The following is a 25,401-nucleotide window of genomic DNA, read 5'->3' on the forward strand; positions in this document are numbered from 1 at the left end:
GGTTCTTTTGCCCATCATCATGCTGTAAGGCCGCGTGATTGTAGTTTGTTTGAATGACCTCATGCTGTCAGGGGAATACAGACCAACGAAATGATCAGAGGTGAATGTTCTTGGCTCTTTCTTTGATCCTGACAGTTTTGCAGTGAGTTGTCGACGCGACTCGGTAGGTTACGATGATCTCAGTGTGCTGGGTCTTTTACGTGTGATTTAGGAGTGCCGTGGGACCATACCATCCGCGAACCTGCATCCGAAGTTTCTTCTCCAAATGAAACTCCGGTAAGAATGATTCTTTTGTTTCCCTCGTCGTGATTGTAGTCTGAGTGTATGTCCCTGATCTAGTTGTTTTTTGAATACATTCTTGTCCCCGTTCTCGCCCTTCGAATTCCTGTCTTGTGGGGGTTGGTTCGGCTCTAGATCCATCCTGTCGTCCTCTGCGGTGTCAGGAGTCAGTATAAGGAAGCTCTCGTGCTCTACACTCACTTGCTGCACGTCCCTCCTCCCTCGAGGATCCGCCATGGCTGCCGCAGACGAGCCGATGCTCCGAGAGAAGCCGCCGGCCTGCCATGACGCTCCATTGGTGACCTGGTGGGTGAAGTAGGGGATGGAGGATGAGGAACTTTGCAACGGCCCTGGCAGGGAGGTCAGGAGGAGACTGATGGCAGGTCGAGTCGCAAGAGCTCACTGGGCTCAGCGACGGTGGAGAAGGAAGGGGAAGCAGCTGAGACCGTCGCTGTCCTCGGGTAGGAGGGGCCCGCTGACATGTTGATTGGGCGGTGGGTTTGCCAGGTCTGTCCAGAGCTTGGGAGGTACTGGCAAGAGGAAGGTGACGGGAGTCGAGGAGAAGCTTCTCCTCTCCTCACCTGATGACGGAGGGGCGGCTGGGGTTCGTTGACTCGGATGAAGATGCCGGGAGGAGGAGGAGCATAGAGAGGACGCGCGTAGGTCTGGGGAGCATAGGGGGGGTACATGCGGCCATCATAGCGATCGGGAGGCGGAGCTCGGCCGGAGCTTGCAGCCCGTTCAGCCTGCAAAGAGGAGGTCAAAACCCCAGCGCCATTCCCCCTCCCCTCCCAGCACCAGCAGAGCCCCTGCTGGTCGAGCGCGGTCTTCTCTCGGGGCCTGGGGAGCTGGGGAGCTGCTGGGGACAGCACCTGCACGACGAGAACTCTGAGAGCGGAGGAGGAACTCATCCGCCTCAGGAGCAGCGTGTCCTTGCATGCTCGTCGCCTGTCCCGAGAAATCGCTCGCATGCACCTGCACGCATGGGGTGAGGAGGGGAACAGCCGGTGGGCTGCCACTGACATTGTAGAAGGGACGGGGGGCAGGAGGAAGCGGCCTCGTTTCAGCCTCAGGTTCGATCAGAGGGCTGTAGGATAGGAAGAGATCGATGCTCGCTGTCCTCCCCGGGCCCATAGCCAACAACCTGAGCCAACCGCCCCGTTAGCTACCAGCAGGCCACAGGGCCTCCTCCTCTGTATCTCAACCTGCCGCTTCTATCCATGAGGGTAAGAGACATGGACGGGAAGAGGTCCCCGAGTCGAGATCGTATCCTCGCCTTCCCCACCAACTGAAAGTCCTCCCCGTCCCTGTCGTTGCACAGGAACAACACGATCATGATGTCCCTCTCGTGGTTGTCCGTGACGTGATGTACGTCCCCGGACGCCGCGGCCTCCCGGCTGTAAGTTTGCAGCAGGACCGACGAGGAAGCTGGGTGCTGGAGGAGCGACGCGTCCTCCATCGGCGGCGCTTCTCCTGGGTCCAGGAACAAGATGCAGCCATGCAGGCGCCTGCCTGGCGCAACGGCAGGCAGGGAATGCAAGCGCAGAATCTTCATGACGATCCTGTTTTGACCCTTCAAGAAGGTCTGGGGGATGTGGTAGGCCTTTGCCTGCATGCTGTGGGTCCCATCGTCATGCCAGGAGGAGGAAGATGGTTGCCTGACTTGCTGAGAAACCTGCGGCGTATTCCCCTTGTCAACTTTCTGCACAGGAAATTTCGAGCGAGCGGAGGAGCGATACGCTTCGAGACGAGGGAACTTGAACTGCGAGAACTTGAAGAGGCCCTTGATCTCATGCCGCGAGCCTGTCTCGTTGTTCAGGATAGACATCGCCTCCTCTGCGTCTTGACATGCAAGCAGCCGCTTCTGAACCTTGCTGATGAAGGCCATGGATACTCGGAAGAGACAGCCGCTGTTTGAAGAGAAGAGCTTGTCGAGGATCTTGAGGATCATACTCTGGTCAAAGACCACGGTGAACAAGCTCAGGAACCATCTCGTCGCAGGAATCTCCAGAGGAAGCTCCAGCTCCTGAAGTTTCCTGTGGACCTTAGGAAACGTCTCCACAACGAGGTTCTGCAGAACGAGCAGGTCCACACGCAGACCATGCATGTCCTCAGTGTAGTAATCTGGTAGGTAGTCTTCCACGATGCAACTGAGAATCCAAAAGGCGTCCTCCTCCTCCATCACCATGAGCAGCGTCCCCACTATGAAGTTCATCGACTGACAGTACCCTATCCTCGGGTTGCGCAAGCTGTAAGCACAGAGCACCCTGCGAAGGGGTCGAAGAAGGGGCCCATCTTGTCCTACCGTCTGACCTGCTTCTCCTGGACCCCTTGGAGGATCCGAGTCCTGAGTAACTTTGCGAAAGAGGGGGTTAGCAGGAAAGGTCCTACCAATGTCCTTGTCAATCTGCTTGAAGTGCATCATTCTCCTCTCCTCAGCATCTGCGTCGCACATCCCCGCCCATCTCCCATCTTCATGCCCACTCGTCTCATTCAGAGCACCATCGCCCTGAACGCTGGCTTCACTGGGCACCCTCGCCAACAGCTCGAGGTACCCTTCGGAAGCCCTTTGCTTCTTCATGGTGAACCTGCATGCTTGCTTCCAGGAGAGCACGCGTGCCTTCTCTCTCACTCTGCCTTCCATCACGTTCCTGGCCTTCTCTTCTCTCTCTGCCATCGTCACTCCGCCATCATCCCGCCATCATCGTCCAACCATGCGCCTCGTGGTGCATGGCAGCGGGCTCACGTTACAAGAGGGCCAACCCCTACAAATCGTTTTCACTCAAAGATTCCTCCTGCTATTCCCCCAGTCACCCGGCCTCCGTCCCGCTGGGGCTGTCGGGGCCCCGCCGGACCGGGTCACAATAACGAGGCCAACTCGAGTACGAGATTCTACGGGCATGCACAACTTCTGACACTGCGAGTCTAGTTTTCAGTAAAGAGATGTCTGCTGGAATATCACCATCCACATCATCTTTTAATACTTATTTCATTTCGTTTTTCTTCGGCCCTCCTTACTCAGTTGTCTCCTCACTTCTTGCCTCCTGCTGCTGCTGCCTTACCCGGCTGCTTCTTCGTGACCTCCTTGATGACGCCGACAGCGACAGTCTGTCGCATGTCACGAACAGCGAATCTTCCCAGAGGAGGGTATTCTGTGAACGTCTCGACACACATGGGCTTGCTGGGCTGCATGATCACCATGGCGGCGTCGCCATTCTTAATCATCTTGGGCTCATCCTCAACTTTCTTTCCACTTCTGCGGTCGATCTTGGCTTCCAACTGCGCGAACTTGACGGCAATATGAGCAGTATGGCAATCCATCACGGGCGTGTAGCCAGCATGAATCTCTCCAGGGTGGTTGAGGATGATGACTTGAGCCTTGAAGGTCTCACAGCCAAGAGGAGGATCATTCTTGGTATCACCGCAGACGTATCCACGCTTGATATCCTTCACAGAGAGACCCTTGACGTTGAAGCCGACGTTGTCACCTGGCACCGCCTGTTGCAGCTGCTCATGATGCATCTCAACAGACTTGCACTCAGTGGTGACGCCAGCTGGAGCGAAGGTGACCGACATTCCAGGCTTCAAAATTCCAGTCTCAACACGGCCGACAGGAACCGTTCCGATTCCTCCAATCTTGTACACATCCTGTAGAACACAGTTGAGTCCACGACAACAATGAGTATCGAACCATCACCTGGAGAGGAAGGCGGAGAGGCTTGTCAGTTGGGCGCTTTGGCGGTTCAATGGAATCGAGCGCCTGGAGGAGAGTTGGTCCAGAGTACCTGAAAGAAGAGGAGAATCAGCTGGCAAAGAAGCATGCATTTAGAAACTGACCATTTCTTCAAGGGGTGGTCAGCAGGAACTTCCTCGATCAAGTTCTCTCCTGTCCATCCTGAAAGAGGGATCTGATACCAAGGAGTGAGGCTAATCTCATGGAGGGAGCTAGAGCTATGATGCGCTTTTACCTTAGGGATCTTGTCCGGGTTGTAACCGATCTTCTTGAGGTACGAGTTCATCTGACAGCACGGCATGAGGGCTGACGAAACTGCAAGAGAAAAGGAGAAAAGGCCATGGAGAAGGATACGAAAGGATCAAAGACGCCACGATCATGAGGTCGGGAGGAAGGTAAGAAGAAGACCTCCTTGCAGATCTCATCATAGCGATCCTTGCTCCAGTTGACCTGGAAATTCCTCGTGAGACCTTCATCGAGAAAACCCTGGTTTGAATCACCTGCTTATCATCCTGCTTGTTCAAACCAACAATGAGCTGCTTCACACCTGTACAAATTCAATCAAATCATAACGACAGCACCGCCATCATTCACCGAGAGTGAAAGCCAAGAGGGCGTGCTCCTTGGTCTGGCCGTTGGTGGAAATTCCAGCCTCGAACTCACCTGCACACGATTACAACCCAGAGCGGAGAGAGGAAGACGTACCGGGAGGAGAAGCAATCATCAGGATGCCAACATCGGCTTGCGATGTGCCAGTGATCATGTTCTTGATGAAATCTCTGTGTCCGGGGGCATCGATGATGGTGAAGCTGAACTTCTCAGTCTGCAAGGTGCCAGTCAGCCTCAAGCATGTCAGCAGCAGCTGACCTCACCTCGAACTTCCAGAGAGCAATGTCAATGGTGATACCACGTTCACGCTCGGCCTTGAGCTTGTCAAGAACCCAGGCATACTTGAAAGATCCCTTGCCTTTGTTCCAAGTCATCGCTCATGCGCTCAGACAAGTCACAATACCCATCTCGTTGGCCTCCTTCTCGAATTTCTCGATCACACGCTTATCAATACCACCGCATTTGTAGAGCAGATGCCCGGTTGTGGTAGACTTTCCGGAGTCAACGTGGCCAATAACAACAATCGAGCAATGGTGCTTTTCCTTCCCTCCTCCCCTCAGGCGCAGCATGCTTGGAGAAGTACCAGAGGGGATCATGTTCATCCTATGACCCATGGCGCTGAATGTCCTTCCTGCTGCTCCCATGGTGGTGGCCAACCCCATCAAGAACAGGACAGCAACGCACTTCATAACGGAGAGATTTATCTGTCCACGGTAAATTCAGAAAACAAACCGTCTTCGCAACAGGAGACCACAAGATGAAACATCGAAAAGTAGGGAATCCAAGATTAAAATCTCAAGAGATGCATATCTTCGCTCAAGAAAACACAGTTTCAGATCAAACTCCACAAATCTCAACCACGTTGTTCACCAAACAAAGAGTCCTGTCTCACACACCCCCTCGGATTCAGACAAGAAAAGCAACCACAGGTATCGAAACTCGGATCCGCCATGTTGCATCATGTTTTCGATCACATTCCGCTGCATGTTCCCCTCCATCCCACTGGGGCCATGCGCCTCTTCCGCTCATACCTGCCCCGCAGCCGCCATACTAGCACGAGAGCGACTTGCACCCCCCGCTACCCACCTCCCTGATAGCTTCGCTGAGTACCCTACCTCCTTTTCGACCGGAAAATACCCCAATGAGACACGGAAAATCCTACTGCTGCTATTCGTTCAGCCACCCCCACCCCATCAAATTCGCTACGGGGAAGCTACGAGTAAACTCCGCCTCAGGATATATAGAACGCACACCCCTACCCCTACCCCGTGACCAAATCCCTACCCCCTTGAACACGACACCACCCCTTTATTTCCCTGTATTTACCCTAGCAATTCCACGGTTGTACCCCTACCCACCTAAATCCTAACTGTGCGAATGGAGAGGGTGATCGCGGCAGGGAGAGGAGCAGAGGGATAGGAAGGGGAACGAATAAATGAAGGACGAAGAAACAGGATGAGGGCGAGCGTGCAGGCAGGCAGGCAGGCAGGCAGGCAGGCAGGCAGGCAGGCAGGCAGGCAGGCAGGCAGGCAGGCAGGCAGGCAGGCAGGCAGGCAGGCAGGCAGGCAGGCAGGCACTGATAGTCCCTTGGTGGGTGCTGACAGAGTCGGCAGGGAGAGGAGAGAGCAGTGGACTGAGCCTATGGATCGCCGTCGAAGCCCTCCCAGGGTGTGTTGCTGAGGTGGTAGGGAAGGATGGGCGCCTGAAAGTGCTGACAGGGCGACTACCGCGATCGCGATCATCCCAGCTATGACATGGGGAGGAGGGATCGTATGATGCCGCGCGATATGCGCTACGATCCCTACGGCTACCCCGGTGGATATGGGAGACGTTCCGATCCCCAGCAGGGCAGGAGGAGCAGGAGCAGAAGCTTGGACCGCGGGTATCGCGGACGCGGTGGGGGCTTCCGCCCAGCCAGAGGAGGAGGACGAGGCAGGGGGCCGAGAGCTTCAGTTGAGGACCTGGACCAGGCGATGGACAACTACTGGAAGAAGGAGGTGAGTTGATCCGCAGACTGTGCGTCCCTGACGAGCCTGTTGGGTGAAGGAGAACGAGGGAGAGGGGGAAGCCGGTGAAGGAAAGGATGCGCAGGAAGCCGATGCCAAGGATGAGAAGCATGAGCAGAAGCAGCATGATGAAGAGCAGCATGACGAGCAGCATGACGAGCAGCCAGGGGAGGAGGAGGAAGCAGAAGGAGGAGGTGAGCCATAGAGTGCGTAGTAGAGCCGAAGGAAGGCAGGACAAGTCACTATTTACAATCACCCAATGAATGCCATCGAATGGATCCTTTCGGCAAATACTCTCTACGATCATGATCCAGCAACCTCCAGCATCTTCAGTGGAGAACGGAGACGGAGAGGACAAGATGGTACGGCCGTTCCTGGTCCAACATCACGATAACTCGCTGCTAACTCGTCCTTACCGTTGAGAGCTTCAGGTCTAGCCCAACTCTCAATAACCTCACAGCATCTTCGGCCCACGGGCAGTGAGGAGATGTGAGGAGCTGGGGGTAGTTAGGAGTGCCGACGCTCTTCCTTCCAGCCTCCTTCCCTGCCGTCTCCACTCTGCTACCGTAGGCCTGAGCAAACCCAAGGAACTCCTGTGACTCGCGCAGTATCGCACAGTCTTGGCATCCCATCATGATGGCCTGAATGTAAAAGCAGCGTGAACGAAGAGAACAGGATGAGGAGAAAGGAGGAGAGCAGGATGAGGAGCAGGGCAGAGATGCAGAGGGGCAGGTGAGAGAGAGGAGAGGCGAGGAGAGGGAAAGGGAGCTGTAGACGGGAGACGATCACATGCTCAGCGCCCGTGCGGGAGGCGAAGCTTTCTCGAGGAAAGACAATAATGCGCTTGGATGCCACAAGCGCTTGTCCTATGAGAGGACCGGAGGAGATCGACCAAGTGTCGACCACGATGCTCACATGGCCCCTGAGACCAGGAGGAGCGTCAGGGGCGGGGCTGAAGGAGAGCAACGAGAGCGTACAGGCGGTTCATGGCATCTACTTGCTGATCTGAGAAGGTACAAGAAGATGGCGAGTCAGTGACGAGAGGAGAGGTGAGGAGAGGAGAGGAGAAAAATGAAGCAGCAGAGAAGTAGAGAAGTAGAGGAGAGGACGGATAGAGGAGTGGAGGACAGGGGAGAGAAGCAGGGCAGTGGAGGGATAGGAGAGATGAGCATTGTGGTCCTCACCGACGCTGCAGACTGCATGCGAACTTGAACGATTGGAGCACAACTGGGGGAAGATGGCAGCCAGCTTGTCAACAGAGAGGCTGGGATGAGGAGGAAGGGAGAGGATAATGTTGCTTGACTTGCTCAGGCTTTCATCCACAACTTTCACAAGCTGATTGAAAGTCGTGAGATAACAAGCGCTCTCTTCCCCTTCTTCCTGGCTCAACACTTCCTGCCCTCTCCCACTTCGCTCTCCTCTCTCTTCTCCTCCCCATCCTCCTTCCTCCTCCCCATCCTCCTCACCCTCCTGCCTCCTCCAGATTCCGATGACTACCTCGTGAGATGTCGCTTGTGGAGGACCAAACATTCCAAAAACCGTTCGATTCCTGCCAAGACGTTATCGACCTCCTCCCTCTCCGAGCTCCTTCACTTGTCATCTTCTCGCTTCTCCTCCTCGTGTGCTGCCGGCACACACGTGACGTGCGTGGAGCCGTGGAGGATCCTCGAGACGCAGGGAGGAAGATAACCTGACGGGAGGAGCAGGAGAGGACAAGGGCAGCGAGGAGAAAGGAAAAATTTCAGAGCGGCTCGAATGAGGATGTAAAGGGCAACCGAAGGTGTTGTAAGACAGCTTCTCCTTGTACAAGTGCTGCAACTCCGGCGGAGCAGAAATCTGTCGGAGGGTTCACTCTTGCAGAGCAGGGAGGGGACACGAGGACACGCAAATGACTGTTATCAGCACAAGGACCGCTGGCGTCACCTTGCCAGCAAGCAAGAAGTCGACGAGAACTTCACTGCCCATGGAGCCTCGATGGCCCAATGCTGTTACTTGAAGCAGACAGGGTCTGTGCGCCAGGATCTCGTTGCGGTTCCTTCCAGCAGTCAGAGAGGCAGGCAGGCAGGGAGTCAGGGAGGCAGGGAGGAGGAGGAATCATGAAGTTAAAAATCAGATGGATCAGGTTTGCGGGAAGATCATGTAGGGGAGGAGGAAGATGGCTGTGGGTGGCGGATGGTGGGTGACATGTTGAGCAGCCAGAAACACACATGACTACGAAAGATGGCATGACATGTGATATGATATGATGTGATGTGTGGTGATGAGACGAGACGAGAGCAGATGCGATGGGATGGAAGGGAAGGGATGAGAGAGAACTGAAGGAGCTTACTCACCGACGTTTCCATCCATCAAGGTTGACGAGAACGTGAACTTGGTCCTCATTGATCCTCCGAGCATCCTCGTAAGAGTTAGCTCGACCAATAACCACCTGTGAGATGTCATCGGAGAAACATCATTAGCTGTTGAGATTTTTCATCACCTCTCGCAGCTTGTTCGGCCGGTGTCCCAGCTCATCGAAGAAATCAACAGACTCGCTCGTCTCCTCCCCTTCCTCACTGTCCACAACGGGATTCTTGCACCAGTCGTACAGGATCGTCTCATGCAGATGTCGCAATGAAGCCTGATTGCTCGTTGTCACTCGCAGAATGCTGATCAACGCGCTGATATCTGCTCCTCTCATCTCTTGGCTGTTGGGATCACCAAAGTCAGAATGCTTCATCGCCCACTGCCTCTCGTTTCCTCCTTCCCTCTCCTCCTCCTCCTCCTCCTCCTCTCCTCCTCCTCCTCCTCCTCCTCCTCCTCCTCCTCCTCCTCCTCCTCCTCCTCCTCCTCCTCCTCCTCCTCCTCCTCCGTGTCTGGCTCGCCTGCAAAGGAGGAAACCCAGTCGCAGGGCAGGTGGAGCAGAAAAGTGCGACGGGATCAAAGAGGGAAGATGCTGAAAGATCGAGTGAGTCCGCTGGACTCTGTAAGGAACGACTGGTCAGAGGTGGAGGAGACGGGGGGTGGGGGGCAAGGGGGCAAGAGGAGAAGAGGAGGCGACGAGAAAGGGAAAAGGGGAGGAGAGGAAGGGGAAAGGAGAGAAAGAGAGGGAAGGAGGAGAACACAAGAACAAACAACAACAGAAGATGCAAAACAACAGACAACAAAAAACGTCGAAACCAGCTACAGAGGAACCTAAAGAGCTACTGGCTCCCTCCCCAAGGCGCAACCCTCTCCCTCTCCTTCCCCCTTCCCTACTCCCCCTCTCCCTCTCCCTCACCTCTGCATCGCATACAACTCCGTCATCCTTGCAAGTCGTCGCTGGTCAACATCGAGGTGCTGGACCATCCACGGAGGGCTGGACTCCTCCTCCAGCATCACCCCCACCTGACTCAAGTCCTCTATCCCAGCTGTGAGGTCCAGGAGGCATGCTCTGGTGTACAGGCTGTCCATCTTGACGGAGCTCATCTCAAGGGAAGGATTCATCTGGTTCACCTCATCACACACTTCAACGCGCATGTCAAATTCCTCGCCTCCATGGCGGCGGAGAAGGAGGAGTTAGCCTCCGCAAACAGCCCCAGCAGCATCTCAGCAGTTCCAAGGTCGACGAGCTGCCAGGGATCTTGCTTGCACTCGTCCGGCCGGGGATGAAACGTGCATTCACAGCGATGAAGCGCCGTCCTCAAGACCGTGAGGGCATCTGCGTACCTGCCGAGCTGCAGGGCCGTCAGTGGGAGCCGCTCGACCCTCCTGCTCACCTCTAGGAGCATGCGGCCCAAGGAAGAGAATACATCGCATCCCCCGTAAAGAGATTGTTTTGAGATGAGGCTCGTAGCCGTTCGCATCGCATCGATGGCACACTTGTACTCCTCAACCTCGAAGCATTCTTCTCCCAGGTACCGATGAGCGTCCGAGTTGTTGGGATTGATCAACGTAGCGTTAGCAAACGACTCTGCCGCTGCCCGATGCTGCTCAAGGCGAGCATAGGCCCCTCCCAGGTAGAACCAGGACTCGAAGGAGGAGGGCTCTACTTCCGCAGACAGCCTCAGGAGCTCCACTGCCTCACTCGCATTGTTTGCTCGAAGGTAAACACCCGCCAGGTTTCGCAGGACGGCAGGATGATTCCGCTCAATGCTGAGCGCAAGTTTGAAGTTGTAGATCGCCTCCTCGTCCTTCATCATGTCATAGTACAAGAGTCCCATCGAGTTGTACACTGCCCACTTGCTCTTTCCCTTCCTCGTCTTCACAACCTTCTGGTACGCCGCTATCGCTTCCTCTGCTCTCCCTACCTGCACGAAGGAGGTGGCTGCGTTGTAGTAGTTGCGCATGATGTCCTCCTCCTTATCTTGGCTCTTGCCTCCCTTCTCAAACAGCTCTGCTGCCAGCAAGAACTCATCCGCCGCCTCCGTGAAGTTGTGCCCCTGAGCGAGACGCTCGGCATGAATCGATCTCAACATGGGGTCCCGAGGAGCGAGAGAAAGAGATGCGCGGAAAGCTATATCAGCATCCTCGGTCTTGTTCACGTCCGTGTGGGATCGGAAGGCCCAGTAGTGACAGGCGCAGTTGTCAGCAAACTTTCCCTCCTCGACGCCATTACAGCTGCCCTTGAACCATGCCGATGCCTTCTCCCCTTCGTTGGCGTAAACCAGTTTCATCCCCTCCACGATCATCTCTATCTCTGCTGGAACCAGACATTCTTCGCGTCCTGCTCTCTCTCCCCCCTCCTTCGCTGTCTCGCCATCAGCAGGTGCGACGGAGGCAAGCAGGGCGGAAGAGAGTAGGCAAACCAGGGCAGCCACAAACCTCCCCATGCCCCTCTGACCCTAGACGGGCAGCCAGTGAGGATGGAGAGGAGGAAGAAAGGGGAAGGAGCAGATAAGGGGTCGGATAAGAGTCAAACGGAAGAAGCTAGTGATGTGCAGAGGGGGTTAAGGGGAGGCAGAGAGGAGTGATAGAGAAAAGTCGGAGAGGGAGGAAGGCGGGGAGAGGAGGGTCAGTGAGCAAAGGGCAAGGAGCAAGGAGCAAGGAGCGATGTTCAACTTCTCCTCAGCAGTAGAGGAAGCAAGCTTGCGCCATCTTCGAGCAACGCGCCGCCGTCTTGTCGCCTTGCCGGCATACCGCAACTTCCAGGTCGCAAATTTCAGTGATGAGGCGGATTTGTTGCTCCTTTCCCTCCAGCAATGGCTTCGGGCGCCGCCGTCCATTGCTCGCCTCCCTTCCTGTTCACTTCCTCCCTCATACCCTCGTCCTCCTCTCCCTGTTCCTCGTTCCTCCAACGCTCAGCTCCTCTCATCCCCTCCGTCCTCAACCCCGACTTCCTGCTCCTGCTTGCGCCAGCAACCTGATCCCTGCGCACAACCGAACACAGTCACCTTGTGGGTTCTTGCTGCGTCATCTCAAGGCGCCATGCTGCTGGTGCTCGGATTCCTCTCTCTCTCCTTCATCGGCATGTTTGCCTTCTCCGTCCTGGTTGCGATGACGATCAGCGCGCCATGCTGCCTCATCGCCTGGCCCATCATTTTCGTTTGTGTTGCATTCCTGCTTCCATTAACTCTCGCCGCATTTCTGTCCCTGGTATCAGTCGCGTTCATCCTCAAACTCTCCTTCTTCTCCTCCTCCAAACGAGCTGAACCATCCCAGGGAAGGCTGACGGCTGTGTCAGCGGATGATTCGCACATTCGAGCCCGCATCAAGTTGCTGATGGAGAAGGCAAGGAGAGCTCCGGCGCTGATGATCTTTTTCGGGGGGCTGCCGACTGCTGGTTCTCACAAGTGAAGCTCGTCCTACAGCACCTCTCAGCAGGACTAGAAGGACAAGGATTGGAGATCAAACGAAAGGCCCAAGTTTTCAATGCAACCCATTGGCAAGGTGGAGACCTTGTTTATGTTTCAAAGATTGAGACCTTGTTTATGTTTGAAGATTGAGACCTTGTTTATGTTTCATGTTAATGTTCAATCATTCTCGGAAAAATCATCTCTTGGCTAGGGAGAGAATCACCAAGATTGAAGCAAAGAATCGATTTCCGTCCAGAATCGCCTCAACACAGCTTCCTCAAGGACTCTTAGTCGCCCTCTTTCCCTCCGCCTGTGCGCCCTCCTGCTCCTCTGTCGCTGTCGCGCGGGGGCATCGGAGGGATCGAAGGCGGGGCCAGTCTGACAGGACGGGTTGCACATGCTGCCGCATCGGTCGAAGAGAACTTTCGGTCCTTCAGAGATACCCAGCCAGTTAGCGATGACGTCCTTGAAGCCCAGGCCGTCGATGACGGGCTGACAAGAGCGTGAGCAGAAGCTTGCGTCTGCACACCTTTCTCACCTGACCCACTGTGAAGTTGTCGTGAATGAAGCAGGCGGGAGCAAAGACTCCGTTGTGCTTGACGTCAGAGGAATAAAACTGCTTGCAAACGTCACACAAGAACAAACATACTGCTCTGAAACAACGCACAGCATGCAAGGCCTGTGTCATATTCTGTTGATATTCATGGATGTAATCGTAGACTTCCTTGGACCAATAACTAACACTCATGGGGATGCGATTGTGCCATTGCAGTTGCTGTTGTTCCTAGTTACCACATTATAGATGCAGGAAAGAGAATACCGCTTGATCGGACAAGGATTCAGCAGCGAACATCGGCGATTTCACAAATGGAAACTATAAACCAGATTAGAGACCATGATCCCACCTCACTATGTTCGCATCCACCGAGTAGTTGGAAACCATACAGGCCCACGAAAAATTCCCAAGAGCGGTGGCGCATTCCTGATTCATGTAAGCGTTCCACAGCTTCACCTGTCAGAGGGTCAAGGAAACTTTCGCCCTTTCCCGTCTACTCACGTAGTTGGCCCATGAAGACTCGGTGAAGTCTGACAGCCCTGCATCCATCGCGTCAATGTCGGCCAACGAACTCGAGGGAAGAACCAAAGGAAGGATCCTCTGCGTGAGGCCCATCATAGGGATATGAGAAGGCATAGTAGCCGGCGATGGCAACTCCTACAACTTGAGCCTTCTTGTAGCGTTGCGCCAGCATGTCCACGTGCAGCCAGACGCCCATCCCTCCTGCACTGTTGCCTGCAGTTGATGTGAGGAACCCGACGTGGTCAGATAGCAAGTCAACCCGACAAGATGATCAGTTCTGCATCTGCAAAGACAGTAAGCTTGCCATCTTGATCGAGGAATTAACAACTCACTCTTCAACCCGAGATCGTCGAGCCTGTTCAAAACGGCCTTGAAGATGAAATGCCCAGCATAGATCACGTTCAGGTTTCCTGTCAAACTTGGAGAGCGTTACAGACATGACAAGTCACATGACGTGATATACTTGGTCCAGTTTGTCTGCCGACCAGACCAGAGATCTTGCGAGCAGTATGGAAGCCAAACATGATTGAAGCCAAAGAAGTCTGGGTTCGAATCCGAACTCCCATCGCACAGCCACCACCCAAACTTTCCCCAACTCGCTTCCACTGATGACTGGTTTGCACATCCCGAAGAGTCCCATGTGAGGTTGATCTCCGGGGGAAAGAACTTTGATGACGCCAACGGCTGTTCAAAAGCCTTCACAAGGGTGAACCAACCGAAGGCAGCACAGAACTCACAGCATTCAGCTTACGCGAACACTCGCTAGCAGAGACGCATTCTCCACCTGACAAGAAACCCTGAGATGAACATGTGACGCAGAAAAACGAGCACCTCCTTGGAGATGTATGATCCAAGAGTTCTTCTTCGAGGCCAACTGCGAGGAACGAAAGTAGAAACCCGCGTTTGATCCATCCAGGCATCTTTTGCACGCACAGGAATCTCAGCGTATGCCCGCTTGCAGCACAAGCTCGTTGAGGTGAAGGTCCTGACCTTGCAAGAGGATCGTCCAAAAGTCTCAGACGAACAGCTTGGAGAGTCGCCTGCGGAAGAACGAGCACGAGGAAGAGCGCTACTGCTCCGCTCGTCGCCTTCATCCCTGCATGAGAAAGAGAATTAGATTATGAACAGAAGAAGCAGGAGAAGGAAACCGTGAGTTCTACGACATGAACTTTGCAGGCATTCACCCCCTCGTGTCACGTGACCTGTAAACAACTCACTACAACCTTGTTTATATTCGCGAGACTTTCTTGCTGCCATCATGTCTTCGAGGTTTTCCATGTCTTCTAGCCTCCTCTCCCTCTCATCTCATCGCTTTCTCACCCTCGATCCATCCTCTACGCGGCTCCCCACCTCTGCCTCCCCCCTCCGCTCTGCCATCGCTTTCCCGGCATTCCAAAACAGTAGGCGTAGGAGACCGCAAGGAGCAGGTATAACCATATTGTAATGCTTTTAGACGGCCATCTAAAAGCATTACATTTCATAGATGCCGATCAGCGCGGCGTACTCGCCGTCGGAGCCGGGCTGCGGCCGGGCCGCGCCGTGTCACTCTCCTTCACATGAGTGCAAGTTCCGACTCGGCCGGCACGGGCAGCAGTAGAGCAAACTGAATGATGCGTAGTGGAAGCACGGGGAGAATGCATTCAGGCGATTTCAAGTGAACGGAATACTAGTATTCATCAGGTCACAGGAAAACTACAATCTAAAACGTGGAAAATACAGAGAGCCTGTATGCATCAATGCTCAAAAGAAAGGTAATTGGGAATTGCAAAACAAGAAAAACACCATGGGTAGGTTACAGGTCACTCACAAACCGGTTATCAAATCTCTCGTCGGATAACCGGCATTCATCCGATATCCCGAAGAAGTTGTAGCGGTTATCAGCAACAAAGTCGTAGAAGACATCTCGCACTGGGGAAGGAACAATCTTCAAAGCTGTCGTAGACACAACAGGGGCCAATGGCCACAGAACCGTTCCTTGGCCAAGGCCCTGGAAACGAGTCAGAGGGGAAGCGAACAGGCTGATTGCAAACCTTTCCGATCCTCAGAATCGCCTCACTCTTGACGTAAGTCTTGCCATCCTCACATGCAAGAACGATGCTTGATATGTCGTCTGGTCTCCTTCCTCCCCGTTGCAACAGAGCTCTTCCAACTTCTGACTGCAACGCTGCAAACCGGAAGTTTCCTCGCAACTGAGTCGGGTTGTCCCAATCTAGCATCTGAAGACCATGAATCAGAAGCCTTTACATCCCCATCCTCTATCAGAAGTCATCTCATTTTTCTTACAAAATTCACTCCTCCGTTGCAAAGATTGCAGACGCCGTCGTAAAGTATCACCGGCCTCGAATCTTTCTCAAAAACCTTTCGGACGATTTCTTGCCACGATGGTGAGGCCATTTCACCTTGCGCTGAAAGAAGGCAGTAAGAATCAGAAATCTTAGTGAGATGGAGTAGAGTGACAGCAAGAGATATCCGGACAGCGGAGAGACGATCTAAGAAGGGACAAACAACCTGTGGCGCTTGCCTTGCATGTTAACCCTGTATATCTGGTGATGCAAGCATTGGTCCTGGAGAGACCCTGTTCTCTTATATTGCGTACAGCCTTCGAGCAATGTGACACAGCATGGAAACTGGAGCATGGCACAACCAGTAACAAGAGGAGCGCTGCCGTCATTGGCTCCTTGGTTCCTGCCATCTTTCCCTTTATACCTCTGAACCCATTCTTTTCACTCAACTTCCGCGGGCCCAGTGGCGAGTTGTCACTGGGCCGGCGGTCCGTCACCTCAGTGACCGTACGCCGTCCGACGGCGACGGTCGGTCCGGGGGGGGGGGGGGGGGGGTGCCGCGGCCGCTATTGGCCGCTGAGCCTGGACTGACCGTCGCGGCGGCCCCGCGGCCTCGCCGTCCGATCATGATCAGCCGCCGCGCCTCAGGCCCGGGCTGCCATGATCGTGTCGGAGACTCAGAGCTTGGAGGCAGATTCGCACTTGATGAGTCCGATCCCCTGTGATTTTAGTCATCTCGTGCGCTGTACGGTACTACTAGTATTAGTCCTCGTACTGATTTTCACTTAACTTTGAGTAAAGTAGTACCACAGGCTGGGCCCGGTACGGTAGTAACTCGTCCGACTCCGGGCGTCACAGTACCCCTATTTCCCTCCCATGATAGTAGTCTCATCCACCCGGTCCTACACCCCCATCACTCTCGCATTTCAGCCCGCCTCCGCCGGAGCCGGCAGGGCCCGGGGCACTACGGCATGGGGGGTGGGGGTCCTCTGCCAGAGACGTTCGGTGCCCCGCTTGAAATGCCGACCGTACCGCCATTGCTGCGACAGCGCGAGATGAAGCGACGATGAATGAAGTAGAGCGAAGAATGACATCTGAAACCAGGAAGATGAGCGACACATTCCGTGTGCCATGTGAGGAATGACTGCAACAACGGGCCCTTTCTGACTTGCTTGCCTCGTGAAAGCTGCAAATCAATCTGACTGTAAAACCAAGGCTTCTGCGGGTTCGAAGTAGGGTTTTTCTCTTGACAACTTCGGAACAGCTCGGCCATCACTATGACATCTCATCCTTATAAACTGTTTGTTCAAGCATGCAATCAGGATGAAGAGGGATTGAATATGATATTCCTGTCAGAATATGATTTCAATGATGTGTTCTCGCTCCAAGATAGCGGTGAACTTTCCAGTCCCAGGTATCCCGTGAGCATCAACAACAAGTACGTATACTATGCGAAAATGAGCAGAGACGTAGAGAAGGGATATGTTGCGATGGATTTCGCGCAGAGAAAAACTATGAACCTTTCGTTTCAGGATCTAATACAGGTGTCCCCCTTTATGGATAGCCAAGGGAGTGCAAAGGTACTGGATCCGATCCTCTCTCTCGATGCAATCATGGACTACGGGAGTATCAGAAATGAAGATACTAGCTTCAACCTCAAAACATTGAACAGGACGTTGAGAGACTTGTTGTGCCACCAGGTTTTGCTTCCAAAGCAGGAGATCATATCCCATGTGCAGGGCCATCGACTGCATTTGAAGGTGTCAAAGTGTGAAACGCTGCTATGTGAGAGCAAGATTTCTTTATGCATGAGCAAACATTCAAGGTTAGGAAGTCAATCTGCCTTGTCGCTTCTCCCGAGCACGATCATAAGATCGATTCTTGACATGGCATGGCGAGAAAAGGACACGTTTCCTGTTGTTACGAAGAACACGACGCTCTGCATTTATCCATCTATTCGTCATGAAGCCATACATGAGCAGTTCAGCCCAATCGTCAACAGAAGCAATTCTGGCATAATCTTGGATGACCCGCATAAGCTGTATACTTCACAAAGTTCCAAGAGCTCAATTGAACGAGAAAAATCTTACATCATGTCAAGGAGTCCTGACACATTCTCAAAATATTTTTCATCAGGAGAACGAGGAACGCTCGCAGGTCTCAAAAGTTCTCGCTCAGAAATCTCAGAAACGAATTTGGTTGGTCACGATGCATATGGTGTCATAGATATTGAGATTGTGAGGCGAGGAAAGGATCTGCTTCTGAGTGTAGTCAATGTTGATGCTGGGCTGACTCACCAGCAGTTAAAGGTAGGTGACGTTGTCGAGTCGGTGAATGGAAAGAGCGTCATCAACTGGATACCAAGGGATGTCTATCCCTTGTTGTGGGGAGCCTGTGGAACGTTCGTCACCTTTGGCATTTTGCGAGCTGGTCGGCGAAACTTTGTCACTGTTGAACGCACTCCAGTCAAGTCCAGTTCTGCACTTGAAGATGTAGCATTTGCGAACAGAAAGAGTACAAGCAATTTAGATAGAAGTGGTGACAGCTATTCACACAACTTTTCCTCTCCCAACGAAATATCAGCAGAAGATCAGCACAAGAGCAAACAGGTCTGCAAGATGTCACATGCGAGATCATTGAATAGTCAGTCGTAATTTCTTGGTCTAGATGAATAACATCCCAGCCGGGACACCAGAAGCAGTTTTCAAGGAAGAACGCGAGAAAGAGTTCAGGAAGCAAGGTAGGACGTTCGTGTTATCCTGTACCAGAAAGTTTTCACGAGATATTTGAACAGATAGCTTTGATTCTTCGAATAAGACTGATCAGAATGGAGGCATATATACCGAAGCGATCTTGAGAGCCAAAATGACACAAGTCGAGGAGCTCAATGCAAAGCTAAGCATGGAAAAGGCCAAGAATGATGACCTTTTGAAGGTGATCTGCCTTCCCTGCTAAAAATTGAGTTTGAGAGCACATTCCTAGCGCTTAAAGGATGCTGAGAGGCAAATATCAGACAAGGACGAGGAGATCCGAAGGCTGAAACAGGTCTTGCCTAACTATCTCACATTGTTCGAAGTTGAACTTCCGTGCTCAAGATTTGCTCATCTGCAAACCAATCGAAAGAAGAAGAAGAGTGCGAAACAATCATCAAGTTAGAAAATGTGAACCCAACACAGATCTGTTTCTACGTGTGATTTTGCTTCTGCAGATGGTTGAAACGCTTCTCAGCCTCGGGGAACAAGAAGCAGGGCTCTTGAATATCCAGCTGAAATCTGAAAACTCAGAGCTTAAGGACATTCTGCAAATTTTGAAGGGAATAGAGTTGACGCAATACGGCTCGGGTACCTTTTGTTTTTGTGAGTTGAACAATCTAACGTACACTCAAGAAATGGCTAATTCGCTCGCGCAAAATGGCAAACCAAGGAAGACAGACGGGGATTTGCATGTGTCAAGTCAGAACAGGCACGAGAGCGAGTCTGGTCTGCTTTTCTCCCTGCATCAACGAGCATCTTCAAAAAAATGGGAGGATGAAAAGTCAGCATATCGACATGAATCAAATCATGAGCATCAATTTAGCAATGTATCCCAACACGCCAAAGTCGGAAGCTTAGAAGTCAGAAGGGAAAAGTCTCAGCTCTCAGATTCCATCTTCGCGGCGACTCAGTCGTTACGTTGTTCGTCACCAGAACTAGAGGAGTTGGCTGAAAGCTTGAGCACCACTTCATCGTTCAAACCTCCTCGCAACCAGCACACGTGGGACGAAGTGATATCTACCATTGCAAAGTCACGATCGTATGACTCCAGCGCTGCATGGGCATCATACATACACGAAGAAGCGAAGAAAAGGTCGTCATCGCGATTCAGTGACTTCTCGATGCGTTCTGCAGGTCGCACAGAATCCTCAAGAGTTCCATCTACTCAGTATTCAGTAAGGACATTCGAGACGAGTTCACTTCCGGAAGCTGTCATCTCAGACGTGGAGAAACTTCTTAAAAGGGGAAAAGCTATCGGACAAATCGTCAAGAATCACAAGCTACAGGCATACAACCTGAATGAGCTCCAGGTTGAGAACTATATCAGCTACCTGGCCTCTCTTCCCGGCCGCAAGCCACGATGGCTTGCCTACTATCGTACGAGAAAATCTTGCTCCCACGCCAACCGGCAAGATCTGGCAAGGATGGAAGACATGCAGAACTCAGACTGCAGCCCAAGCATACATGACAGCGCGTTCGAATCAACATCGAGCCTGTCTGACTTCATGTCCGATGGAAGTTACGATCACAACCTGACCTCGGAGCACGCAGATGCTTGCAAAGAAATGATGTGTACAGAAGAACAAGACACGACCAACATCCTCATCAACCTGGACAGCAAAGACCCTCAGTACGTTCAAAACTAATTCTGTGGATAGAGCACCCCACCATGAATACAACCTCACATTCCCGCATCCAAAGGAAAGTGATGCATGTGGTTTCGAGATGTATTACATTTCAAGGATCTACTAAACCATAATTCTACATTTCATTGTCAAAGAAGTAATAATCTTCTACTGCACGAGCTTTAAACCTGCCTCCTTGAGATGATGTAGATGTAATCTACATCATTCAGAATCTAAGCCATCCTATACGAACTCTCCCACAATCAAACTTGATATCATCAAGTTTGCACGATTTGCACAGGTGAGCCTAATCAGAAGTTGTACACCCTTGGCTCGATCTTCTTCAATGTGTAAACCTGTTGACAGTCATTATCTCTTGGCGTCCACGGGTCCGAGCCACATGAGCAAATAAATTTACCTGATTGCAAGTTGGGCACACAAAGGGCTCTTTTGAGGTGACAAGAAACCAGCTGAAGACATCATCAGAAAATCATGCCCAGATGTACCGTGATGCCTACCGGATTTCATTGTTGTTACGAGTATCACCGCTGGCACAGTCGCCAGGGCATCCAACAATGCGTTCGTCAAAAATAGACTCTATAACGACAGGATTCTCCTTGGTACCAAAAGGAGTAATCATCTGTCACCAAGTCATGATGTTGAAAGATGCATGCAAATGCATAAATGCATGCATACGTGCTCGTCAAAAATCTTTTCTCCATTCATTTCTGCCAACATTTCTGCTCTCTCGAGACCGGTGGCCTGATCCAGGTTGGTGGGGACTACATTGTCAAGGTTGTCCTGCTGCTTCCAAGTGGGTTCAGGGAGAGGAGCTCTGCCAGAAAAAGTCCTGACAGCGGATGCACCTGCGGGGAACCCATCAAATATGTGGAGACCAACAGAAAATTAGGTTGCACTGATCGTGGAAGTGGCGTTCGAGATGATACATGCGCGATCATGCATAGAAGGAGTAACGAATGACATGGATGCATTGAAAAATAGACAACGCATTATCAAGCCGCAATGTTTCCAACACGTATCGAAATGAAATGGACACATGTACAACGGAGGAGGAAACTGGAACACGCTGATGCAGGCATCATATTTCCAAACAATTGGAATCAAGAAATCGAGATATTTCAACTCAACATGACTCGTATTTCAAGAAGAAATCGTTCCACAGGCGAGCGATTCAAAGGAACAGACAGGGATACTGCAAACATCTCGCGGGTCGCAAGAGCATCCAACAACCCTAGAAAGGGAATCGTTGCAAACAAAGTGGGGCCAGGGATAGACGAACACAGAAGTGCATTAAACGATGAAGTGCATGCTGAATGGACTCACCAGCTGAAACGGATGGTCTGAGGATGCTGCGAGCAGTGAGCGTGAGCGTGCGGGAGAGCGCGCGAGCCGCCATGGAGGCGCGAGGAGAAGCCGCGAGTGGTTGGACCTAGGGGTAGGGTACTGTCACTCTCATGGGGTAGGGTACTACAGTGGGGTTACAGAGAGAAAGGAGGGGTACCTTACAAGAAGAGCGTCGAAGTGGGGTGTAGTGAATGCTGGGATTACATACTGGATAATGGGGGTGGGGTGGTTTTCGTTGGAGTTCAAGTGACAGTTCTATGTTTTCGTGGGTGGAGGTACAAGGCTCAAGCATGCTGAAGCACAGGGGGTGGGTAACATCCTGGACTAAGGGAAGGGTAGGGTACTTTAATGGAAGAACGGGGTATACCTCTCAGAATATGTGGGGTTGTCGCTAGAAGGAGGGGTCTATCGGGTGTTGTTGCCAATTTGATAAGGGGTGGTGAAATAGGAAGGGTGGGTGATGAAGAGTTGTGGTATTGTGAGAGTACGCACATCATAACTAAGGGGTAGGGTCCTTCAGAAGTTCTTTGTTTTTGCAAGGGGGTGGAGTAAACACCGTCACATTCTTATAAAAGTAGGGGGTCTCAAGGTAGGGGTGGTGTAGAGAGACAGATGGGTAGTGGGGAAGAAAACCAGGGTAGGGATCATTTCCAGAAAGTCCATCATTTGGAGGGTGATGAAGGTCATAATTTTTGTAAGTGGTATGAAGGAAATTTGCGATATGTGCTCCCCATTGGGAGATCCCGTTGGATCCAAGAGGAGGGGTAGCTAAGATAAGAGTGAGAGGGGTTGGTGAAGGTCAAGAAAACGATTTTAGATATTTCCAGAAACAGAATCCATCGAAAGGCGAAAAGAATTTTCTTTGATTTGGAATGAACTCCGAGTATTTGAAATGTTTTGCTGACGTGTAAAATTAAAATATATCTAAATTTGTACTGTCTGAACAAAGATCCACCCCTTTGTTGTACAGGTTAATGACATTTAAAGTTTTACAGACGAAAGCCAGTAATCCTTTGAATCATAAAATAATATTCGTTCAGTTTTAAATTGTTCTTTTTGATTACCCTACCCTGTCAGGGTTCCATCACCCCACCCTACATCTGAGACCTCCATATCTGCTGATTTCCCACACAGGTCATGCCACGACCCCACCCCTTAGTGCAAACTCTCAAACAGACGTGGATGCGTTGCCTCACCTACCCCACCCTCCCTACTTTCCTTCACCCCACCCTCCGAGGTCCCTGGCCCCACCCCACCGCTGACACGTATCGAGCTTACAACCGTTTCGAGAATAACGAGCTTAACGTCTTGTAACGACCTGTTGCAGGGAAGAGACCTTTTACAGATTTTTTTTAAATAAACCAGGGAAGATGGCAGACCACTTCACGTGTCACCACCCTAGCAACCCACCCTAGCAAACCATACCATAAAAGTACCCCACCCCAGGACTTCTGGAAATCTTCCGCCCTGAACCCACCCCCAAGACTCCGCGAATGGTGGGAAAAAAAGACTCTCATTACTACCTAGGGTAGTTTTAAAAGTGGGTCCAAGTACCCCCATCATACAGGGTGCTACGGGGGGATTGAACAGATAACCATCTCGAAAAAAAGAGAATTGTTGTCTTATTCGAGCGGCATACTTCATGGCGATGCGTATGTCGGCAGCACGGAGAGGGGGGCCATGTGGTGGAGGGCGTACGAGGAGTTGGCGAGGAGAGGGAGTAGAGAGAAGGAGAGATGATGTGTGCTCACAGGACACAGATCAGTCTTGACAACTGGAACTCTGAATTGATTGTTTCACGACCAGGTTGGTTTGCACTGGGGCTCGATATCGAAAGGGACGGATCTTGTAGGAATGGCAGCGCAGGGAGACAAGTCCTCTGCAGTGAGATCCTCTGTCATTTCCTTCAAGATGTCTTCATCTCCCTTGTATCCTCTTTCATGATTGCACTCCCCTCCGCAAATTGTGTTTGAGTCCACCCTTTCTCTAATCTTGCCCTCGTGGAAATATTTCCTACTAACACTGCGCTTGAAGCTTGAAGACGATAATGCGCAGACCGCTCCTATCAAGTTCAAAATCCTCGCAGGTGTTTGTGTTGTACTGAGTGGCTGGCGTTTACTCTTCTTATAGGTCAAAGCAACTATAAGCTTGCAGAAGAAGTCGCAGCATTCCTTGGAATGCCATTGATGCAAGCAACAGTTGGAAGGTTCTCCTTACTGCATCCTATCCGAGCCAAATTTGACTTGATATTCAGGTTTTCTGACGGAGAAGTTAGCGTACAACTTAAAGAGAGCGTGAGAAACGTCCATATATTCGTGATACAGGTCTTGCGATTGGTTGCTCATTGCTATCGTAACCGAGTGCATGCTACCAGTCAACTTGCCCTCCAGTGAACGAAAATCTTGTCGAGCTCTTCTTCATGATCCGCTGCTTACGTCGCGCTTCAGCAAAAACTGTGACGGTATGTTGGTAGCGCAAGAGCGCAGGCGTTTTCATGTTTCTCAAATGTCCCATAGGCGATCATCCCGTACTTCGGATACGCTCGTCAGGTCTGCCGAAAAAGATGCCGCCTATTGTGCTTTTGACAATCGTGGTGATTGGTCAGGACCGCAAGACACAAGCTCGAGTGCCCATTTCTGCTTCCGATGTCGCCATGATGCTTGAATCTGCGGGTACAGACCGAGTTCTGGCAGTAGATTTGCATTGTGGGCAGATTCAGGTGTTTTGAACCATTTTCTTTCGATCTGTATCTCATGCACTTCACTCTCTCCAGGGATTTTTCCATCATACTCCAGTCGACAACCTCACTGCTCTCCGAGACATCGCTCCTTACTTAGTCCGAGAGGTCATCCCTAACTTCAAGGACGACCCGATCTGTATCGTTTCACCTGATGCTGGGGGTGTTGCAAGAGCCAAGCTCTTCATGGAGGCAAGTCTTTCTGTCTGCAGTGATCAGGTGTAACAAGTGCTGCAGGTGCTCGGAAAGTTGGGAGTCTGCAACTTATCACTTGCCATCACGGTGAAGCATCGCTCTTCACCTGGTGTAGTCGAAGGGATGAACGTCGTTGGGGAGATCGAGGGCAAAGTGAGTTTGCAGGAAAGAGAATGAACCTGGAAATCCCTGACAATGATGCAGCACTGTATCATCGTGGATGACATGATTGACACTGCGGGAACCCTGTGCAAAAGTGCAGATACTTTGGTGAGCATTTGAGACTTTCGTACAATGCTGTTTTTCCCTTGAATGTCTGGTTTCGCTCATCTTACACGCCATGGTATCCAGATGGAAATGGGTGCGAAGAGTGTGTTGGTGATGATCTACTTCTGGTCTCCTCATCGTTGATTTGTCTCTTCAGGCTTGCGCTACGCACGGTTTGTTCAACGGAAGCGCGTTGGAACGGATCGAGAAGAGCGTTATGTCGCACGTGATTGTTGCCGACACAATTCCTGCCAAGAAGAACGCTCCCTCTAAGATCAAGGTAGGACGAGGACGAGGACGAGGACGAGGACGAGGACGAGGGGGCCAAGAAAGTCGATTACGAGGAGGAGGGGGATAGGAAGACGAGGAAAAGGAGGAGGGGAGGAAGGAAGACGAGGAGGAGGAGGAGGGTGGGTGGGGAATGGGTGCAGGGGTAGGATAGGGGAGGATGATCCAAACAACAGACAACAAGCAGAATGCAATGAGATCGAACTTGTTCCTCTAACATGCCGCACAGATTGTCTCTTGCTCGGCCCTCCTGGCGGAGGCGATTGCGTGCATCCAATTTGGTCAGGTACAGATGATATCCCGGCTGTCTGTAGCAGGTGAATTGACAGGTGCGTGCAGAGTGTGTCGAGTCTCTTCGAGGTCAGAATGACGCCGGTTGCTCAAAGAATCTCCCTGGCAGACGTTCAGCCATGAAGGCAGAGGCCTTGCTC

At 52.1% G+C, this 25,401-nt stretch overlaps 10 protein-coding genes across 10 annotated transcripts in view; 4 read left to right on the forward strand and 6 right to left on the reverse strand.

The window, feature by feature from the left end:
* Positions 1–309, forward strand: part of GUITHDRAFT_100066 (hypothetical protein) — a gene marked incomplete at both ends in the record, with an annotated part of 3,740 nt that extends 3,431 nt beyond the window's left edge. The window contains 3 exons of the mRNA XM_005841514.1: positions 72–100; positions 144–163; positions 212–309. Coding sequence (XP_005841571.1) covers positions 72–100; positions 144–163; positions 212–309 — 147 coding nt within the window. The remainder of the gene's footprint in view (positions 1–71; positions 101–143; positions 164–211) is intronic.
* A 1,816-nt stretch (positions 310–2,125) lies between these two features.
* Positions 2,126–2,689, reverse strand: GUITHDRAFT_59913 (hypothetical protein; the record flags this gene model as incomplete). The annotated part of the gene is made up of 1 exon (XM_005841515.1): positions 2,126–2,689. A coding segment is annotated over one exon (564 nt), but the record flags the coding sequence as incomplete, so codon positions are not given.
* Positions 2,690–3,309: 620 nt separating this feature from the next.
* sEF1A-1 (translation elongation factor 1-alpha) lies at positions 3,310–5,688 on the reverse strand (the record flags this gene model as incomplete). Its single annotated transcript, XM_005841516.1, has 11 exons — positions 5,653–5,688; positions 5,025–5,325; positions 4,885–4,979; positions 4,718–4,835; positions 4,607–4,675; positions 4,513–4,559; positions 4,421–4,462; positions 4,248–4,298; positions 4,117–4,187; positions 3,977–4,064; positions 3,310–3,927 (listed from the first exon to the last, which is right to left on the reverse strand). The coding sequence occupies exons 1-11, from the start codon at positions 5,668–5,670 to the stop codon at positions 3,310–3,312; spliced, it is 1,518 nt and encodes a 505-aa protein (XP_005841573.1). The 5' UTR covers positions 5,671–5,688.
* A 551-nt stretch (positions 5,689–6,239) lies between these two features.
* On the forward strand, positions 6,240–6,904 carry GUITHDRAFT_150055 (hypothetical protein). Its single transcript, XM_005841517.1, has 3 exons — positions 6,240–6,289; positions 6,340–6,618; positions 6,668–6,904. Exons 1-3 carry the CDS (start codon positions 6,263–6,265, stop codon positions 6,830–6,832), a joined length of 471 nt encoding a protein of 156 aa, XP_005841574.1. The 5' UTR covers positions 6,240–6,262; the 3' UTR covers positions 6,833–6,904.
* Positions 6,905–6,956: 52 nt separating this feature from the next.
* On the reverse strand, positions 6,957–11,417 carry GUITHDRAFT_132290 (hypothetical protein; the record flags this gene model as incomplete). The annotated part of the gene is made up of 14 exons (XM_005841518.1): positions 6,957–7,001; positions 7,044–7,268; positions 7,417–7,549; positions 7,605–7,632; positions 7,812–7,962; positions 8,125–8,176; positions 8,221–8,317; positions 8,403–8,463; positions 8,551–8,662; positions 8,961–9,055; positions 9,107–9,314; positions 9,887–10,039; positions 10,102–10,322; positions 10,365–11,417. 14 exons carry the CDS (start codon positions 11,415–11,417, stop codon positions 6,957–6,959), a joined length of 2,634 nt encoding a protein of 877 aa, XP_005841575.1.
* A 1,098-nt stretch (positions 11,418–12,515) lies between these two features.
* On the reverse strand, positions 12,516–14,654 carry GUITHDRAFT_160713 (hypothetical protein). The gene is made up of 14 exons (XM_005841519.1): positions 14,607–14,654; positions 14,449–14,554; positions 14,290–14,378; positions 14,196–14,242; positions 13,922–14,142; positions 13,791–13,876; positions 13,718–13,741; positions 13,522–13,671; positions 13,438–13,475; positions 13,306–13,392; positions 13,201–13,254; positions 13,048–13,155; positions 12,919–12,996; positions 12,516–12,872 (listed from the first exon to the last, which is right to left on the reverse strand). The coding sequence occupies exons 2-14, from the start codon at positions 14,550–14,552 to the stop codon at positions 12,600–12,602; spliced, it is 1,359 nt and encodes a 452-aa protein (XP_005841576.1). The 5' UTR covers positions 14,553–14,554; positions 14,607–14,654; the 3' UTR covers positions 12,516–12,599.
* A 596-nt stretch (positions 14,655–15,250) lies between these two features.
* On the reverse strand, positions 15,251–15,852 carry GUITHDRAFT_63459 (hypothetical protein; the record flags this gene model as incomplete). Its single annotated transcript, XM_005841520.1, has 3 exons — positions 15,251–15,366; positions 15,428–15,674; positions 15,742–15,852. The coding sequence occupies 3 exons, from the start codon at positions 15,850–15,852 to the stop codon at positions 15,251–15,253; spliced, it is 474 nt and encodes a 157-aa protein (XP_005841577.1).
* Positions 15,853–17,017: 1,165 nt separating this feature from the next.
* Positions 17,018–20,139, forward strand: GUITHDRAFT_132293 (hypothetical protein; the record flags this gene model as incomplete). The annotated part of the gene is made up of 5 exons (XM_005841521.1): positions 17,018–18,349; positions 18,408–18,480; positions 18,535–18,674; positions 18,723–18,785; positions 18,949–20,139. The coding sequence occupies 5 exons, from the start codon at positions 17,018–17,020 to the stop codon at positions 20,137–20,139; spliced, it is 2,799 nt and encodes a 932-aa protein (XP_005841578.1).
* A 68-nt stretch (positions 20,140–20,207) lies between these two features.
* Positions 20,208–21,554, reverse strand: GUITHDRAFT_160714 (hypothetical protein). Its single transcript, XM_005841522.1, has 5 exons — positions 21,463–21,554; positions 20,815–20,984; positions 20,637–20,758; positions 20,537–20,588; positions 20,208–20,474 (listed from the first exon to the last, which is right to left on the reverse strand). Exons 1-5 carry the CDS (start codon positions 21,533–21,535, stop codon positions 20,430–20,432), a joined length of 462 nt encoding a protein of 153 aa, XP_005841579.1. The 5' UTR covers positions 21,536–21,554; the 3' UTR covers positions 20,208–20,429.
* A 1,800-nt stretch (positions 21,555–23,354) lies between these two features.
* GUITHDRAFT_159143 (hypothetical protein) lies at positions 23,355–25,384 on the forward strand (the record flags this gene model as incomplete). The annotated part of the gene is made up of 13 exons (XM_005841523.1): positions 23,355–23,367; positions 23,518–23,569; positions 23,614–23,689; positions 23,738–23,807; positions 23,858–23,944; positions 24,000–24,032; positions 24,089–24,202; positions 24,257–24,412; positions 24,458–24,568; positions 24,620–24,685; positions 24,767–24,793; positions 24,840–24,962; positions 25,310–25,384. Exons 3-13 carry the CDS (start codon positions 23,661–23,663, stop codon positions 25,382–25,384), a joined length of 891 nt encoding a protein of 296 aa, XP_005841580.1. The 5' UTR covers positions 23,355–23,367; positions 23,518–23,569; positions 23,614–23,660.
* Positions 25,385–25,401: the final 17 nt, after the last annotated feature.

The sequence above is a fragment of the Guillardia theta genome (assembly GCF_000315625.1).
Source record: "Guillardia theta CCMP2712 unplaced genomic scaffold GUITHscaffold_3, whole genome shotgun sequence".
Lineage (NCBI taxonomy): Eukaryota > Cryptophyceae > Pyrenomonadales > Geminigeraceae > Guillardia > Guillardia theta.

Excerpts from the sequence above, each read along its gene's own strand:
- GUITHDRAFT_150055 (XM_005841517.1), top strand. The coding sequence starts at position 6,263 with ATGGATCGCCGTCGAAGCCCTCCCAGG. Across the intron at positions 6,290-6,339 it reads GCCGTCGAAGCCCTCCCAGG|GGCGACTACCGCGATCGCGA; the intron begins GTGTGTTGCTGA and ends AAGTGCTGACAG. Across the intron at positions 6,619-6,667 it reads ACAACTACTGGAAGAAGGAG|GAGAACGAGGGAGAGGGGGA; the intron begins GTGAGTTGATCC and ends TGTTGGGTGAAG.
- GUITHDRAFT_160713 (XM_005841519.1), bottom strand. The coding sequence starts at position 14,552 with ATGAAGGCGACGAGCGGAGCAGTAGCGCTCTTCCTCGTGCTCGTTCTT. Across the intron at positions 13,672-13,717 it reads AGAACTGATCATCTTGTCGG|GCAACAGTGCAGGAGGGATG; the intron begins GTTGACTTGCTA and ends CATCAACTGCAG. Across the intron at positions 13,476-13,521 it reads CGCAGAGGATCCTTCCTTTG|GGCTGTCAGACTTCACCGAG; the intron begins GTTCTTCCCTCG and ends CGATGGATGCAG.
- GUITHDRAFT_160714 (XM_005841522.1), bottom strand. The coding sequence starts at position 21,535 with ATGGCGGCTCGCGCGCTCTCCCGCACGCTCACGCTCACTGCTCGCAGC. Across the intron at positions 20,759-20,814 it reads AAAAGATTTTTGACGAGCAC|ATGATTACTCCTTTTGGTAC; the intron begins GTATGCATGCAT and ends ACTTGGTGACAG. Across the intron at positions 20,475-20,536 it reads TGTGCCCAACTTGCAATCAG|GTTTACACATTGAAGAAGAT; the intron begins GTAAATTTATTT and ends GACTGTCAACAG.